This window comes from Anastrepha obliqua, chromosome 3 (assembly GCF_027943255.1).
Source record: "Anastrepha obliqua isolate idAnaObli1 chromosome 3, idAnaObli1_1.0, whole genome shotgun sequence".
Classification (NCBI taxonomy): Eukaryota; Metazoa; Arthropoda; class Insecta; order Diptera; family Tephritidae; genus Anastrepha; species Anastrepha obliqua.
In genome coordinates this window covers 127,898,304-127,915,942 of record NC_072894.1, presented here as the reverse complement: position 1 = coordinate 127,915,942, position 17,639 = coordinate 127,898,304, and the positions used below count along the sequence as shown (strand labels likewise).

The 17,639-nt window shown below is 36.0% G+C and overlaps 4 protein-coding genes across 10 annotated transcripts; 2 read left to right on the top strand and 2 right to left on the bottom strand.

Annotated features, from left to right (window-relative positions):
* The first annotated feature begins 2,041 nt into the window (after window positions 1–2,041).
* Window positions 2,042–7,660, top strand: LOC129241661 (protein O-mannosyltransferase 1). The gene is made up of 5 exons (XM_054878114.1): window positions 2,042–2,980; window positions 3,041–3,606; window positions 3,670–4,259; window positions 5,426–5,612; window positions 6,766–7,660. Exons 1-5 carry the CDS (start codon window positions 2,124–2,126, stop codon window positions 7,521–7,523), a joined length of 2,958 nt encoding a protein of 985 aa, XP_054734089.1. The 5' UTR covers window positions 2,042–2,123; the 3' UTR covers window positions 7,524–7,660.
* Window positions 7,661–7,783: 123 nt separating this feature from the next.
* LOC129241365 (uncharacterized) lies at window positions 7,784–14,628 on the bottom strand. Of its 4 annotated transcripts, XM_054877637.1 has the most exons (4): window positions 14,348–14,358; window positions 14,253–14,286; window positions 7,985–9,109; window positions 7,784–7,912 (listed from the first exon to the last, which is right to left on the bottom strand). In XM_054877637.1, exons 3-4 carry the CDS (start codon window positions 9,107–9,109, stop codon window positions 7,835–7,837), a joined length of 1,203 nt encoding a protein of 400 aa, XP_054733612.1. In that variant the 5' UTR covers window positions 14,253–14,286; window positions 14,348–14,358; the 3' UTR covers window positions 7,784–7,834. The 4 variants fall into 4 exon arrangements, with proteins under 4 accessions (XP_054733612.1, XP_054733608.1, XP_054733610.1 ...); XM_054877633.1 differs by having other exon boundaries at window positions 14,253–14,628; XM_054877635.1 differs by lacking the exons at window positions 14,253–14,286; window positions 14,348–14,358 and adding an exon at window positions 12,160–12,510.
* Window positions 12,745–14,253, bottom strand: LOC129241364 (uncharacterized). The gene has a single exon (XM_054877632.1). The coding sequence runs from the start codon at window positions 14,178–14,180 to the stop codon at window positions 12,813–12,815; it is 1,368 nt and encodes a 455-aa protein (XP_054733607.1). The 5' UTR covers window positions 14,181–14,253; the 3' UTR covers window positions 12,745–12,812.
* Window positions 14,629–15,801: 1,173 nt separating the features above from the next.
* Window positions 15,802–17,576, top strand: LOC129241791 (uncharacterized). Of its 4 annotated transcripts, none has more exons than XM_054878301.1 (6): window positions 15,802–16,014; window positions 16,178–16,243; window positions 16,734–16,787; window positions 16,840–16,910; window positions 17,163–17,181; window positions 17,254–17,576. In XM_054878301.1, exons 2-6 carry the CDS (start codon window positions 16,229–16,231, stop codon window positions 17,272–17,274), a joined length of 180 nt encoding a protein of 59 aa, XP_054734276.1. In that variant the 5' UTR covers window positions 15,802–16,014; window positions 16,178–16,228; the 3' UTR covers window positions 17,275–17,576. The 4 variants fall into 4 exon arrangements, with proteins under 4 accessions (XP_054734276.1, XP_054734275.1, XP_054734277.1 ...); XM_054878302.1 differs by having other exon boundaries at window positions 15,838–15,856; XM_054878300.1 differs by having other exon boundaries at window positions 15,802–16,243.
* Window positions 17,577–17,639: the final 63 nt, after the last annotated feature.

Below are 17,639 nucleotides of genomic sequence, written 5' to 3'. Positions count from 1 at the left end.
CCTGTGGATGGCGGCTATGTCCCCACTGTGTTAGTTCGCGTACAACGCTTTTGCGGTAGTTGCATCTGGGTGTTGGGAGGCGATTTTACGTGCTTACGCAGTTGCCATAAGACAATTGCACTCACCTTTCACATACACACTGTAATAAACTGCCATTGCTCGAATTTTGCACTGTTATAAACTAACAGGTGTATACGCACATATGGCACTAAGCATTTTGCTCGTATCTGAAGTTGTTTCCCAACAATTATGAATACTCTTACCACACACAGGACGCGGCTTCTGCTACGTTAACCTAATTCTAACTTTTCGTACATTAACATAAATAAAAGAAATAAAATAAAAAAAAAAAAATATTAAAACAAAGCGCAGCCCAATGGTAGACCCTCGATTTGGACCCCACTGCAGTTATAAAACATCAAAATTATTTAAAAAGTTTGGCTCTTGTTCGGAGGAGGCATACAACTGTATGTATACCACTTCAGGGTTATAAGCGTTTAAATTGTTCTTGTTTATTATTAATAAAAATAGTATTCTTTATTTATTCAAATATTCAACAGCTAAGTTGTTTGACTAACGAGTCTCAACAAAAGAGGCATAGCACTCGAGAGATACACCGTACCACCATTTTTATACTCAGACGAATTAATATAACACTTATTTGAGACAGTAAGAAGTTTGTCTTATTGAATTTAGTAGATGCTTTTTACATAAGTATGTATGTGTGCATCACAGGAACCCGATCCGATGTGATCTTAATAAAAGAGAACAAAACAACAAAAAGAAAAACATCTTCAAAGTACCAGCGAGATGCTGACTGCAAAAGATGGTTTGGTCAGTGGAAATGGACTAACAATGAGAAACTTGAAATAGATTTGTTTGTATCAAAAATGCGAAGACCCAATATCGACTTTTCAGGTGGTAGAGAGGGAAATGTGAGAGAAACTGTGCTCTGCTACTGAATGCGTGCATATGTACATTATTTTATTCAAGGAGAGAACTCGGCCTCGGAAATAAAATATTTATACATCAATATTATTTCTGTTTTGAGGTGTGGGTAATCAACTTATTTGCATACAAATTTAAATTGATTACTTTCCCCTTCACGGCTTGATCTTTCTTTGTCTGAACAATTTTGATTTGAACCACTCATTTGGCTAGTTTTCTTGGCTTGCAAACTGGATAGGAATATAATAATTCTGAAGAATAATAACAATAAATATTATTTTTATTAATAAATATAACGTTATAATTATTTAGTGAAAAAGCATACAAATAAGCATATACATACATACATATGCAAGCGGTAGCAGGTGCAAGCACACACTATCGTTGTGGTGTGCTTACTGAGCGCACCGGAGAAACTCATTAAACCGCTTTGGAGAGCCCTCAACTAGCCGCTTAGCCATATTGGCCAAAAGTGCGCACAATCAAATGGTTGACTCTTGTGTTTAGTTGTTAAATCAGAATACGTGGCGACGGTTGTACTCGCAACGCTTACGGTACGTGTGGTGGGAGACACGCATTGACAGTGAAAATCTTACAACATTCCAATGGACTGGTTGCGCATGCGCGACTGCATAACAAATTTAATAAGCGCAAAGTTGTAGTATTGTGTTAAATAATATTTATTCACACGCAAAATTGGACTATACGATTGCATGTTTGTTTGAGTAGAATGTGAATAGAGACATGTGTGGGAATTTCGCGAAGTAAGAGTGTAGCAACTTTAATAAAAGTAGATCAGGTGTAGCAAAACCTAAAACTTAGTTGTCCGGTGTGTGCGATCAACCGAATTGAATTTATATCTAGCAGTCTTTGTTTTTGTTCGTTTACTTGAGCGCCATACTATTCAAGGTGGCACAGTACAAGAGAGAAAGTTGAATTTAAGTGAAAATTTGTTAGCAACTTTAGCTGGGATTGAAGGTACAGGTGCGTAAAGATTTTGTACTGCGGTTGAGTTAAAGATAATAACGGAAAAACAAACAAAAAATAAAAAAAAAACTAAAAATTTATAATATATGAATGAATAGTTTATAGGTTTAATACAAATGTGAATTGTGGAACAAAAAGCTACAAATAATTCATTGCTGAGCAGCAATAACTGTTTTCCGTGTTTCGCCATGACCAGCTATGCTAGCACCGTGCAGCGTCGCAAAACAACTACATCAACCTCTAAAGTATCAACAAAACCTAAATCAAAGCATGCTGCTGTAAGCACAGACTCAGCCGCCGTTAACTCTAATGCCGCCACTACAAGAACAATAACTGCCACAATTATAAATTCTACAACAAACGGCTCAAACAATCCATCAACGATAGCGGCCACTTCTCCAAACGAAAGACTTCAACAGTATTCGTTAGGCGACATACTTGTTGGAATTATGCGGAGAGGAACGAAGAAGCAGCCCACCGCTAGCAACGGCAACAACTACATATCTCCTAAAACAACCAATAACACCACCTCTGCCCTAGTTCTGCGCGCCACCACTTCCACACTATGCAATGGCAGCATAGCTTGTTGCCGCGATGTGAACTGCCGTCTGAATGCGCTGAGCGAGCATTTTAGCGCGCTTGCGCAACACCAGCAGCATCAAAATATGCAGCGCGCATCAGTTGCTTCAAACGCGTTGTTATCGTCTTGTACGCCCCACTCGCAGAGCAGTCGTCGCAGCCGAAGTTCTACTGCTGCCAGTTTGAGACAGAGCGCATCAGACGCAGCGCTTAACCTGCCTTCTGTGCAAGCAGCAGCAGCTGTAACGGCTTTACGTGACAGTTCGCCCGATTCAGGTGTCGGTAGCGATGCTGTAACGACAAAGATTCACCATGCCAGTGTGAAATCCTCGGCCCCAGATTCCGTTTTGTCTGCGCCAGAACGGCCCTTCACCGTAAGCCTGCAACTGGACTTGTGTACGTGGCTTCTATTTGTTTTGTCACTTTGCACACGCTTCTATAAGCTTTCAATGCCGCGGCATGTCGTGTAAGTGCAATTTTTCCTTATTCCGATAATGCAATAATCCATCCATTGCTTCCTCTTCAGCTTTGACGAGATTCATTACGGCAAGTACATATCCTTTTACATGCGAAACATTTTCTTCTTCGACCAACATCCGCCATTGGGCAAGCAGCTAATAGCCGCAGTTGCACATGCCGCCAGCGGCTACGATGGCAATTACACTTTTCAACACATTGGAGCGGAATATAGCGAAAATGTTCCAATATTTTGGCTACGTTTTGTCCCAGCGTTGTGTGGAAGTGCCTTAGCTCCTATTGTATACAAACTGCTTCTGGCCGCACGACTTTCGGAATGGTTTGCTTTCTTGGGAGGCCTACTTGTAATTTTAGACAATGCGTTACTCACGCAATCACGATTTATATTGATGGAGTCCATGCTTTTGTTCTTCGCTACCTCTGGTCTCTACTACATGTTGCGCTTCCAAGGTGGTCGTTTCGGAAGCCCTCTTTGGTTGGTGTCAGGGTTAGCTGCGGTCTCGTGCTTCACGTTCGCGGCGAGCGTAAAATATGCCGGATTCCTAACGTACGGTCTTGCCATCTATCTGTCTTGCCGATTCCTGTGGGATAAATTATACGATTATACGCTATCAAGCAAGTTCCAGATGTTGTAAACTTGATTTATCCTTCACTGCTAAAGCTATATTTTCTCCACAGATCTTCATATCATTTTGCAAACTCTTAGCCGCATAATTTTGTTCACCGTTGTGCCACTCGCCTTGTATGTAAGCATTTTCTATATCCATTTGCAGACATTGTATCGCGCTGGGCCGCATGATAGTGCTATGACTAGTGCCTTCCAGGCTTCTCTTGATGGCGGGCTGGCCTCCATCACCAAAGGTCAGCCGGTAAAAGTTGTCCACGGTTCACAGATAACTCTGCGTCACACTCATGGCCGCACTTGCTGGTTGCACTCACACGCTCACGTCTATCCAGTGCGTTATCCAGACAAGCGTGGTTCTTCGCATCAACAGCAAGTCACTTGCTACTCTTTCAAAGACGTAAACAATTGGTGGATTGTGAAGCGTCCGAAGCGCGAAGATTTGGTCGTCGGAGATGAATTGGATGTTATACGGCATGGAGATATTATTCAATTGGTGCATGGCATTACTAGTCGTGGACTGAACTCCCATGATGTAGCTGCACCCATGACCCCGCAATGTCAAGAGGTCTCATGCTACATCGACTATGAAATTAAGATGCCTGGTGAACTATTGTGGCGAGTGGAGATTTTAAATCGTGACACGGTAGGTACTCAAAAATATTGAAATATTTGATGAACATGCATACCATACATATAACTTGGTAGAAGACTCATGGCGATATGCGAACAGTCCAAACCCAAATTAGTATTTAGTAAAAATTAGTCTTCGCATCTAAGAGCTTTTGATAAGGATATTAGTTAAAAAATGGAACAATTTGAATTAAAATCTCTTTCGTCTTTCAGTCATAGGGCCGTTATTAGGCTTACATTTGTGTATAACACCGTCTGACAAAATTCACATTTTGCGTACAAACTCGAACGAGACCTGTTCGGAAAGTAGGGCTGAAAAAAGGATACCCGTACCTAACGGTTTTTCTGGATTATTTGGTTTACGTTTTTTAAATGCAAAATGGTTCTTCATTAATATTACTCATACGGGCTTGTTTTATACAAGAACTTCTTCTGAGTCACAAATTTAAATATTCCAATTTAAAATTATTTGGAACAAATCAGAAATAAAATGAGTAGAAATGTTTTCTAGCAACTTTCTAATTTTGTAATAAAGTTTGAGTACTTATTCTGACGATTGAAAGCTTCAGGAATATATCACGGCAAAGTGACCAGAAGTACTCAGCGAGAATACCTCCAATATCGTTTCCTTTATATCGTGGCCCTGGTCAAATTTCTGTTCGCCTATCTGATGTTATAACATATAACTTCTGAAAAAATTTACATATACCACCCTTGATACAAGGTAAATTTTTCTACAAAAAAATGGGCGAGGCCAGTCAATAACAGAGCCCACCTCCCATATAATTTTAATTTCCTAAATGCAAGAAAACGTGATATTTTTGTAGTAGCAAAATTACTGAAGCATACGGAGGAACTGGTCCTTATCTCTCCTCTGATTTCAAAAGCTACATATAATTCTGATTAGCTATAAGTTTGTTGGATTATAAAAATGAACAGCCAGCCCAAATTAGAGTTTAGTTAAACGTGCGCGGGTATGTAAGGTTTGGCCGGGTTCCTTACTTGTTTTATCAATTAATTTCTTCTTATGAAACTTCCAATATTTCATGAAAAAACAGCTTACTAGAAAGTGTGCAAACATGTGTCGGACGGTGTCATATATCTTTGAGATTGTACCGATTAAACTCACGCGTTATTTGTTAATTCACCACATAAATATTTGTGTAATTTATTTGGTAGGAAGGACCTATTTGGCATGCCATTAAATCAGAGGTGCGACTTATCCATCATACAACTGGCGCAGCATTGCGTTACAGTGGACGCCAGCTTCCCGAGTGGGGATTTAATCAACACGAAGTGGTGGCTGATCGGATTGTGGAACACAAGGATGTAATATGGAATGTAGAGGAGCATCGCTACACAAAAAGTAATGAATCATTGAAAACCATTTTTTAATATGTTTGCAATTTTGCCGCGGAGAATCAGTTCTAGAAACGGGAGAGTAATGATAGAAATGCATTTGAAGTGATTTTGAGAAAACTTTATTAAAAATAGGTTGTCTGTAAAGTCGGTTTACTGACGATAGTTTAACGTGATAACGTCATAAGAAAATACTGATTGAATGGTTGCATTTTTCAAAAGAAAATTTTAATTTTATTTGTTTGATAGATATTTTGTATGGATATAGAGAATGAGTTAACATTAACATAACATAACATAACATAACATAACATAAAATAACATAACATAACATAACATAACATAACATAACATAACATAACATAACATAACATAACATAACATAACATAACATAACATAACATAACATAACATAACATAACATAACATAACATAACATAACATAACATAACATAACATAACATAACATAACATAACATAACATAACATAACATAACATAACATAACATAACATAACATAACATAACATAACATGCTGTTCAAGCAAGGTAACGACGCATGAGCAAGATAACGACGCATTTTTTGGTGCGTGCAGCCGGCTACATAGAATTATAAGACGTTATCACGTCAAAAAATAATAATAACATTAAAACAACAGGTATTATTAACAAACTTGGTTTTATTTTAAATTCTTCAAGTAAATCAAATGAATAATAATCAATAAGAAGGCATATGCAAATACAAATACGTGAATTTATATATGTACATATGCGCTTATTCATACACATATACGCTCACTTAAGTAGGAGAGAGCAAGATGTCGAACGTTGCCGTTCGTTTGCTTTGTCGTTCGTTTCGCGCTTTCGCTTGCAGTTCATTCAAGGTAACGGCAATGAGCAAGGTAACGGCAATGAGCAAGGTAACGACAAATGAGCAAGGTAACACTAATGAGCAAGGTAACGACACATTTTTTCGTGCGTGCAGCCTGTTAAATCGAATTATAAGACGTTATCACGTCAAAATTATTATGTCAATTTGAGATCCGATATAATCGTCGTCGTTACTCATCCGTTAAATAAAAGCGGTCAAAATGCTTATTGTATTTATAATATGTATGTAAAAATACAATAATAAAATTGATTTCATTGTTCTTTACGTAGCACAAGATCAACGAGAGCGTGAGCGGCAACTCCTTAAAGCCGAGATGATTCCCACGAAAAAGATAAAGCTAAGCTTTTTATCGAAATTTTTTGAATTACAAACGAAAATGATTTGGAACACGAAACAGGTGAATTCGCACATGTATAGCTCCTCACCACTCGAATGGCCCTTGCTGGACAAAGGCATCGCCTACTGGGTTGATAGTAAGACGAACAGTCAGATACATTTGCTTGGTAATGTCATCATTTGGTACACTGGAACTGCAGCACTCCTGTTCTACATCGCACTAAACGTATTCTATGTGCTGCGCCGTCGCCGCCTGCACTTCGATCTTCCCGAAAGTGAATGGAAACGGTTCCGTGAAGTTGGCGATATATTCTTGGTTGGTTATCTTATGCACTACCTGCCCTATTTTACAGTGGATCGCGCACTATTTTTGCACAACTACCTGCCTGCCTTCCTCTTCAAACTTTTGCTATTGTGCTATGTTTTGGAACACATCGACTATCTGTTGCGGCTGCGCTGTTATTCTGATACCGACGCCTCTGGGCAAGGTGTTTTGCATCAGAAGTGGATTTGGTTAGCGCGTAGCTATAGGCTGGGTATTATAGTTTGGTTTATGTCCGTTGTGTGGGTATTTTTCAAGTTTCTACCGCTTACATACGGAATACAGAAAATTACTGCACGGGAAGTGATCAGCTTGCGATGGAAGGATACGTGGGACTTCATATTGCAACGACAGCATATACTCAAATAGCTGACCGAAAATCGTGTCAATTTTACAATATATATAAAAATAACGAGATTATGAGTTGAAGACATTGGAACATGTATACATATGTATTTATGTAAGCAAGGAAAGTGACAATGGTTTATATGAATTTTTATGAAATCACTCACAAAGTAGGTAAAGTAATAAAAAAGATATAATATATTTTAAAATAAGTTGATCTATTTTTCAATAGCCGCATGGGGGTTTTTTATGGAAACAATATTAATTTTGTTTATTAATTCTTCAGCTTTATTTACATGCATGTGTATATACGTACATATGTTTTGATGTAATGATTACCATTCGCATTGGAAGCAACGTCCACAAGGCAACTTCAAAAGTGGTTCCTCAATCGTAACAAGTAACTGCTCATTCTATCGCAAAGTTTTGATAAAAGAAAAAATTTTTAATTCAAATATTTGCTAGAATTTGAATTAATTGCTTACCTCTAAGATGAGTTCATTAGCAATCGCTGTCTCGCCGCAATACAATTTCAAAGGACCATCTCGCTTTGTCTCACTCAGAACAGCATCTATTTTCTGCAAAAAGTTCCCACTAATATTCGATTTTGTTAAATTTAGTACTTCTAACTTTTTGCACCGCTTCACAATGTCCAAAATTCCATTATCACTTTCTAGGCGGCTGCTGCTGAAATGGAATTCTCGGAGTTGATTCAAGCACTGGGCCAAAATTTCGAGCTGTTCGTCCTCAATGTCATCATCCTGCAGTATGAATCGTTGCAAATTTGGCATCAGCCGTATATATGCGACATGGCGATCGTTTGACCAAAGAACACTGTTAAAAATAAGTGTGTGTATGCGTACGCCGTGCGCCTGAGCCAATTTTCCCATTAAGAAGACGTCATAATCACGTGTATAGCAAACGATCTTACGCATGCGTGGCATTCCCAGCAGTTCATCGATGAAGAGCAATAGGTGGTGATCGTCGATCTTCAGCTCTTCGAGCGTATGACAATTAGCGATCGAGGACAATCCATCATCTAGCAACGTGTTGTAGCCATAATAAAGTAAGGAAAGTTTTCGCAATTTCAAAGTTTGGCAGATTTCCGCCAAATAAGCTGTATCCAGATAATTGCAACAACTCAGATCTAACTCAGTGAGCAGGTGCAAGTTCACTATGTATTTGCCTGTTGTACTACTCATTAGCACCAATTTAGTAATATAAGGACACATTTGCGTAACAAAACGAACGTCGTCATCATTGGCCCCATTCTCGTTGTGAGAAATATTACATTCTAAAAAATTTAGCTTAGGAAATCTTAAGTGAGCAACCCATCTTAGTTGCGCGCTTTCGATATTGGCGATGCTTAGCTCTTCCAAAGAGTCACAAACACAAGTCATCAGATCAACAAAATTCTGCTTTCCCTCTTCTTTGAATGTCATCATTTGGGTGTATGTTATTGAAAGTATTTTACATTGATAACGCCATAACAACTTTACTACCAAATCCAGACGCCTACACGCGTTTTTCATTGATAACTGGTCATCCAGTTCAAGGAACGCACAAATACTATAGAGGCAGTCATCATTCAAATTCAGGAGCTGCAACATCTATGAATTAAAATTACAAATTTACAAATTGACATACTTATAATTTAAATTGTAACTAAAAAGGTTTTTAGAAAAATATATATGTATGTATATGTTGATCGCTATATTGTCATAACTCAAAAACTATAAATATATTTTTTACGATATTCATTAAGTAATGTCTCTAGGGGGCGTCCATAAATTACGTGAGATTTTTAAGGGGGGAGAGGGTCGAGTCTGATTGAAACAAAAAAGTTATACTAATTTGGTCCATTATCCAGACTGTACATGCTTAAGGGGGTGGTAGGGTTTAGCGCTAAAACAAAAACACTTTTTTTTTTGAATTTTTTACAGAAATATGGCTTAAGATACTTTAATAAAATCAGTTGCATGTTATTGTACATCTTTTCAATAAGTTTTTAAAAAATATTAATAATAAAATATTGACAAATAAGCCCATGACAGAGTTTTTTTGGAGATATGTTTTTCGAGAGGTGCTCTGCGGTGCCAATCGGCATTCGTCGTAGAAACATCTGAAACCAAAAAAGTCGAATTTTTCAGTTAAAGTATGACGTAATGCTCCCCGTAATGCATGAATAAATTTTTTTTTTTTTTCATTTTTGTAGTTTTGGTGGCAAAAAAACGTAAAACGAGCATTTTTGGCGAAAAATTTCGCCATATTTGTAAGTGAAAAACAACCTTAAAAAATAAAAAATAAAAAAAAACAGTGTGGGGGGGGGGGGGGGGGGAGGTATTTTTGATTTAGAAAACGTGTGCCAAATTTGAAAAGAATCGGTTCGGGGAATAGTTTCGGAGTTGTGATTGGCAACGACTTTTAAGAAGTCGTTTCGGGAAAAACGCGTTTGAAAAAATGACTCTGAAAAATTATCTATGCTCCGCATTCGAGGTAGAGTGCCTACAAAGGCTATAACTTTGAGAATTCTGCTCCGATCCACTTAAAATTTTGACACAACATTCTTGAAATGATTTACTATAAGATGAGTGAAGAAAAAAAATTTCGATTTTGTGTTAAGATTTAATCTTAAGCGTAATCGTAGTATGATTAAGTTCATTGACTAATTCGTTCGAAGGGAAATAATTTCATTCATACTTCGACGTTATATGTACATTACTACTGTCAAACTACCATATTTTTTTTATACCAAATAGCTCAATTTAATCTGAATTTATTGTAGTGTAGCCCGTCGTTTGTTTTCGCGCCACTATCAGCCGAACGCGCGACTCAATGAACAAGAGCGTACGAGCTGAGTGGCAGCGACACACGGACAGGTTCCAACCTTCTTTGTTTATTCTTGTAAATGTTTTACTCGACTCAGTTCATGCTCTTACTAATTTAAAATGAGCTATCAAGATTTTTATAACGCATACGTCAAAAGATACGTCTATAAGGCGAAGAAGTCCTGCCACGACGATGTGATAAAATTATGTAATACTGCGAAGCAAAAATTCCCGAAGAAAGAAGAGTTAATACATCGCATTAAACATGAGATTGAACGGCTTCTCAGGGAATCCACTGAGAGAAAAGTTCGGTCTACTTTAGCATTCCTTCAAAAGGTAGGTTAAATATATAATTTTTTAAGAAAATATTTTTTTTATATAAAGTTTATTGTTACAATTAATAGCATAAAAAAAAACTGAAACAGTGAAATTCTTGATAAAATATGCTAAAATCATAACTACAAAATATTAGCGCGGTCATTTCCTTCACTGTTTTCACATAATTCAAAATCAGCTTCTTGTTATCAGCGATGATGAGGATGAAGCTATGTCGAACACTACACCATCTAACGTACGTCCCACTCCAGCACAAGATACTATGAAGAAACAGATTGCTAAGCTGCATATGGAGCTTGACCTAAGTGCTGCAGCGCACGCCGGAGTGATCTGCATATGATTCTTCACGACCGTTTTCTGCCACCTCCATACCCCATCACTTAGGTTGATTGACGTTTGATAATTCCGGACTTTAAAGAACATGACGGAAAGTCATTTGCTCCATTTCTAATACGCCTACCGATTCAACCGCTGAATGCCTTCATCAGCACGCCTTATGATCTCTATTGCCCAAGTATACGTGATGATTTAGAGAAAATATGCTGCAGTACATGCGGTATTTACTTCGCATCTATCACAAGAGCTGCAGAGCACAGGCGAGCAGCTCACATTGCACCAGCTAAGCAAACGCGTATGTACCGCAAAGTGCGACCCTCACGGATTGTCGCAAGACGAGCTAATGAGTTACTGTGCGCAAGCGTCAACGGCTTAGAGTGGCTAGATCAGAACGAAGTTGAAGGAGCAGATGATTTTACTGAAACTCATACGGACATGTTGGTCCTAATAGTCTCTCTTGAAACAGCGCATGATTCTCCATGGACTGAATTAGAGTAGATATTCTTTTTTTAATCGCAGTAGTTACGATTTAAGTCTTCTACTCGTATTGTTAAATTTTTATTACACTTATATTTTAAATTTTGTTTTCTCTTTTTACAATAACAATCCAACGCGTTTACATAAGAAACCCACATTATCCCCCAATCTCACGTGAGATTGGGGGATGGGGGAGGGGGTTGAATAAAATATCACGACATCTCACCAGGGGGGGAGGAAGGTATAGAAAATTAAAAAAAACACCTCACGTAATTTATGGACGCCCCCTTATAAAAACGGTTATAACATAAAGATATGAAATTTAAAAACGCGCTTTTCTCTACTTGTAACACTGGGCACAGAATTGAGTTTACCATTAGATTAAATTAAACAATTGCTTTAATTAACATTTTTCAGAATAACGAAAAAATACTGACAATTTTTTCGGAGAACTAATTTCATAACAAGCGGCAACGCTTTCAATTCATACAACAAACCATCGACAAAAAATTAATTGTGAATGGTATGCGGTACAGGCCAGAAACCATTGGCATTGCAACACTGATAACAGTGGCATCGTCATCCACCAATATTCATTCATTATATACTTATTTTTATTTAATATTCTCGTTACATAAATAATATAATAACACTTTGTATTATCACTTCAGCTTTATATTAACCTTTTAAGCACGCGATGTCAGTTAATCACCAAATTGCGCGACTGAATATTGCGAAAGGAATAAATTCTTACACCACTGATGGTATTCGCACTAATGAAAAAATGTAGCAATTGAATGTGAACTAAGCAGAAATAATGGGAATTTTTGCTCACCGTATGCACTTTGTATATTTCTGTTTAGAGTCTTAGAATTTTATTTTATTTTCCACACTAACTTGTTCAGAGTCTTTAAAACATTCCTAATTAGCATTATTTTAAATATTTTTGTCTGTCAGAGAGCAAAATTAACATCAGGTACCAATTCTAAAGCCTTTACCTCGCGCGTAAGAGATACGACTATACCAATAGTAGATTACAAATTGTGAAAGTAACTTGGCTGCTGGTCATAGCGCTGAAAGCCGATGAACGATTTGGTGTTGGCCAGATTTCCTCCTTTACCTATAAACATCATATTTCTACTGAAACTCATTTGAACATTTTTGATAAATCTTGAGATACTAAAAGGATAACGGAAAGTGCTAAAAATGCAATTGTTTCATACACGTTAAATACATATATGTATATGTAAATATATTTATTTTGAAATCGATTTAGCTTTTTTGATTGTCAGAGATCAAAACATTGCGTTAGGCTCTTAATCTAAAAACTTTGCGGTCACATATCATTGCAAATGAAATCAAACTCATAACCTCGATACACATAACTCAATCCCTTTTCCGAACCGGGCGGAAATTCCGTGGATAATTTCACTAAACGCCAAATCATCGGGTCATACTTATTCACCATTTTTTCCACTTCATGTTCGAGGCCACTTCTCAGATAATAGAGATGCAATGGATATTCCTTATCCTGCATTTTGAGTACGTCCAGTATTTGATAAAGTAACTTTCCATTGATGTTAGGACAGTAACTAATGTCCAAATGTTCCAATTGTGGACATCGCTCAACGAAATGTACTACATGTTTGTTTTCCAATTGTTCCCAATGGCGACAGCATAGAATTTCCAAGCAGTTCATCGTGCTTAAGTAATTTATCAGTTCATCCGGATTAAATTCACAGTTACAAAGGCAAAATTTTTTCAATTTCTTCCCACCTTGCCACAGAGCTAAATCTAAATCCAAATTGGAATCCATTGGAAAATAGTAAAGATCTATTGCTATACCGTTTATACGCTCCTTCTGAGTTTTTAATATATCACGAAATTCAACTGTTTCGTATATTTTGAAATCATGCGTATCTACGTTCTGTATGCTTCCAATATCGATTTCAAAATCCAGCATTACATTAAGACAAACCAATTTCGGTAGCCGCAATACTTCTGAAAGGATATTTTTAAGTGGATTTAAATTAACTTTGAGCGTAGCCAAGTTGTTACAGTTTAACACAGGTTTCAAATCAAGGCAACTCTTTCCGTCATATCTGCGTACATCTAATATTCGCAAATTTTTTAACCGCAGGCATATCTCCTCAAAATGGGCATTTTCAATCTCGAAGTGAGTGTTCGATGGCACGTATAAATACAATTCCTCTAGTTGTAAAAAATCGGCAAGATGCTGTCCACTTAGGGGTTCCTTTATATCCAGTGATTTTAGATTTGGAAATGTTTGTGCTAAAATTTTCATATCGCTATCTGTAATCATGGTATCCATAGATTTTTCTGCATCTACAAAATGTCGTACCCCTCTCAGAGAGAGACGGTTACGTTCACTATCAGCTTTATTCCCAGTTGCATTCAAAAAATACCGCATATCAACCAAAAATGTATTTAAAGTTTCATCAACGACGACTATTGACATCAAGCCATCGCGTGTTGCTTGAAAGAAATATGAGAAATCCTGTGCGTCTGGCAGCCAATTACGCCATTCTGATAAATTGAGAGTCCGGTAGGTATTCTGACGGCGCCAAATGCCTATGAAAATCTCTCCAAAACGCGAACAAACTCGCGCAATGTGTACCTGATCACGGATGTCTGTAACATGCTTAAAAATACTCACCAAGCAATCATCATCTAAATTATCCATTCCTATATACTTTCAGGATAAACAAACACTAATAAGATTAGCATTATGTAAGCCGTCCAGAAATATATTTACTTGTAACGATCCAGGAGCTGCGTATCTGTGTAATCTGTGAAAAATAATTAATACATAATAGGCGTTACACAATAAATTGAACATTGCTGTCAAGCCTTATTTGAGTCCTTTTGTTCCAAGTTCCATGAACTGCCGGTTTTATTTAATCAAATCTATTGTATACATATGCAACTTTCTCGTTGAGCGTAAATATTTTAAGCTTAGTGTTTATTTATATTTGACAACAGCGATGGTACTCGGGTACCATCTGACATTTGTCGGTACCTCTTTATCTGACATTTGTTTTGTGGTTTAGTGCTAAGCACTTGTGATGCTAAAAAAATCGGATGTATAAAAAACCGAATTTTTTAAATTACTTAATTCAGTTTGTTCACGATACGATTTATTTGTTACGAATTATCAAACATTTTATGAAAACGCGTTCACAATGTCCAAAAATCGGTATTTATCTACTTTAAGTGGCACATGTGAAATTGCTAAAAATGACAAGTCGATAAATTCGTATTCGCCTCAAATTAATAATCTGAGATAGCGAATTAATTTTTTTCATCATTCAAAAATTATCAACAAAAAACACTCATAGTTTTACTCTTGTATATTACTAAATACACGAGAGTAAATACTCTCAGGGGTCAAACTTGACTTTTTCTTTACACAGGATAAAGTCTTATATACATTTTCTACAAAAACTCAGTAAATATTGGCAATAACTTAAATATGAAAATTAATTGTTATTTTCAAGTACAAGAAAAACGGGAAACGGAAAAAAGGAAAACAGGTGGTATTATTTTTAATTAATAGATACTATACACATTGTTTCTGGTTCTCGGCTTTTGAAGTTTCGGATAATAAAATGAGTTTTTCAAAATAAATTCTTTCTACTTATTGAAAGAAAATAAAATAGCCTTTTAGTAACTTTTGGTTGCAACTTTAAAGTTTAAGGGGTTCTAGAGATAATACTTGTCAAAGACAAAACCCTTTGGCGTACAGGTTTTTTTTTTGGTTCACACGTACATCAAATGCTAACGGCGTTAAGAGTCCTAGTTTTTGTGTTCAATGTAAAGCACAGTATGTTTCCTGAGTACCTCTCCAAGATGAACTCGTCTATGTCAGAGATATTCAACCTTATAATTTGAGAAGAGCAAATGACTTCAGATTAGGAAGTTTTAATAAGAGAAGCACTCAGAATTCAATAATGTATAATGGCTTAAAATTATTCAACACTTTACCTGATGTAATAAAAAATGAAAATAATTTGCTTCACTTTAGAAAACTTGTAGTGGATTTTATAAAATTAAATATAAATTAAATGAATTTAGAATTTTATATCATGTAAAATAATAATGTAAAATGAATTATAAATGTAAAAGTTATATATAACTAATAAAGAAATAATAATAATAATAATAATATGAATAATAATAATAATAATAATAATGATCGAAAATTTCGAAATGTGCATGCTTGATCACTTTCGATTTTTCTGCAATATTCAAGCCTTTAGCTGTTCGAACCAAGGGAACATATTTTAGTAAGCATTTCAAGTTTGATCAATTCTATTCCGCTTTTTTTGATTGGTTCTAAGTTTTTCTTTCTACTGAATAGTAGGCTTCTAGTGAATTTACGCAAAATTTAAATTTCATACACTGTGTCCATAAAAATTACTACCTTCTCTAAATTATAGAAAAAATCACTCCAACCAATTTAGTCAGTGATTATCTAACCTACATACTAGCATACTAGAGCTAATCACAACAACAAAGTACCTATATTAATATCTATAGAACTTTCGATTCACTCCGCAATCGTCTCACTTTCTATTTGCCCCGTTCATCATTTCCCATTCGTTATTGTCTACGCCAGCTGGTTTCTTTTACAACTTGTTATTGTTTCCGTCTTTGCTTTCGTTTCTTTTTTGTGCTCAGCTGTGCTCAGTTTTTGAGAAACTCTTCAAAGTGGCGTTTGATTTTTCAGACATGTTGAAATTTTTGGTAAGTTTTTATTTACTTGGCATACACATATACATCGCAATTTGTTTTTGATATTGCATATTAGAGTTTGGAAGTTGCTATGATGACGTATAAAAAACATCAGGCGAAAGACGCACGCAATTTTTGACGATTTGCACACATTCGCGAATATCTTTCTGCTGTGATTCTTTGTGTCTAAATAATTATATTATATATGTATATTATTTTACTACATTTGTGAATACATATAGTTAAATCAGTCTACTTGGTGGCTTTAAATCATATTTGTATAAATTAGGAATTATATAACTGGCTAAAATGATTTTAAGAGAATGCGGTTTAAATCGACAAAATTCATAGCGCAATCGAAAAAATGTATTTGTGCTCGACTATAGTGATGCTCATTTTAATATCAGTAGGTATGACACCAACTGAATATGTCTGTATACTAATTTAATGAAGCCTGAATTTGGCTATGTTATAATTTATTAATTGTTATCCTCAATTTCAGATAACTTTTGGTGCGGGTATATATACCGGAATATACATAAGTCAAAATTATGAGGTAAATATACATATTTCATTTTAACTATTAATTGAGCCTGGCATATTTTCAGGTTCCTCGTGTTGATGAGCCTGGCAAGCTGGTGGATAAAATAAAAGAATTTGCCGACGAACACCGAAAAAAGTAATAAAGAAATATTAAAACACACACTAATTAAGCATCACTTTTTAATAAACTATGATCGTGCCGTTAGTTTTAAATCCCGGCAAATACAGCTGTATGATATATAGATAAAGACAAAAGAGGAAAGCCCATAAATATTAAAAACAAAAAATACATAATTTATGGCTTTCTCCTTTTCTTATGAAAAATATTTATTAACGATAACAATGCAATAAAATGTCTAACTTTGTTTTATCCTATACGCAAATGAAGCTCTTTCGCCCATAAAAATGTAAGCCATAATGGCGTGACGCCTAGAGATCGCCACTTAAACTAACTTTCTCATTCGTAAAACAATTTGCAGACGCAAAATGTGCCCAGATAAAAAGTCCAAAATACCCTGATAGCAAATTCAAACTTTAGAACTCAAATTAACAACAATCAATCACACAACTTGCCAATTTTATGGGTCTTCAAAACTAAAATTGGTATGCAAGCAATAATCTATTAAAGCAGAAGAACTTACAAGGGGAATCAAATTGTTTATATTTTCAACAAGAAAGTTTATTTAGTGCAGCATCATTGAAATTTAGGTTCGGAATGATCTGTTACACATACATACATACATTTACTATTATGAACTTCAATGATATGGTAAAAATAAATATTTCACGTTTCTAACTTTAAGTTCAATTTCGAATACTTTTCGGAAAAGGTTTGGGTTAGTTGTATTTAAAATTAATGTACGAG

Bases quoted from the DNA above. Each gene is read 5' to 3' on its own strand.
- LOC129241365 (XM_054877633.1), bottom strand. From the start codon at position 14,336: ATGTTCAATTTATTGTGTAACGCCTATTATGTATTAATTATTTTTCAC. The intron at 9,110-14,252 runs GTAAATATATTT...TTTAATTCATAG, and splicing joins CAGCTCCTGGATCGTTACAA to ATGTTGCAGCTCCTGAATTT. The intron at 7,913-7,984 runs GTAAGCAATTAA...ACTTTGCGATAG, and splicing joins CTAATGAACTCATCTTAGAG to AATGAGCAGTTACTTGTTAC.
- LOC129241661 (XM_054878114.1), top strand. From the start codon at position 2,124: ATGACCAGCTATGCTAGCACCGTGCAGCGTCGCAAAACAACTACATCA. The intron at 2,981-3,040 runs GTAAGTGCAATT...CTTCCTCTTCAG, and splicing joins TCAATGCCGCGGCATGTCGT to CTTTGACGAGATTCATTACG. The intron at 5,613-6,765 runs GTAATGAATCAT...TTCTTTACGTAG, and splicing joins GGAGCATCGCTACACAAAAA to CACAAGATCAACGAGAGCGT.
- LOC129241791 (XM_054878299.1), top strand. From the start codon at position 16,596: ATGTATTTGTGCTCGACTATAGTGATGCTCATTTTAATATCA. The intron at 16,638-16,733 runs GTAGGTATGACA...CCTCAATTTCAG, and splicing joins TGATGCTCATTTTAATATCA to ATAACTTTTGGTGCGGGTAT. The intron at 16,788-16,839 runs GTAAATATACAT...GCATATTTTCAG, and splicing joins ACATAAGTCAAAATTATGAG to GTTCCTCGTGTTGATGAGCC.
- LOC129241364 (XM_054877632.1), bottom strand. From the start codon at position 14,180: ATGGATAATTTAGATGATGATTGCTTGGTGAGTATTTTTAAGCATGTT.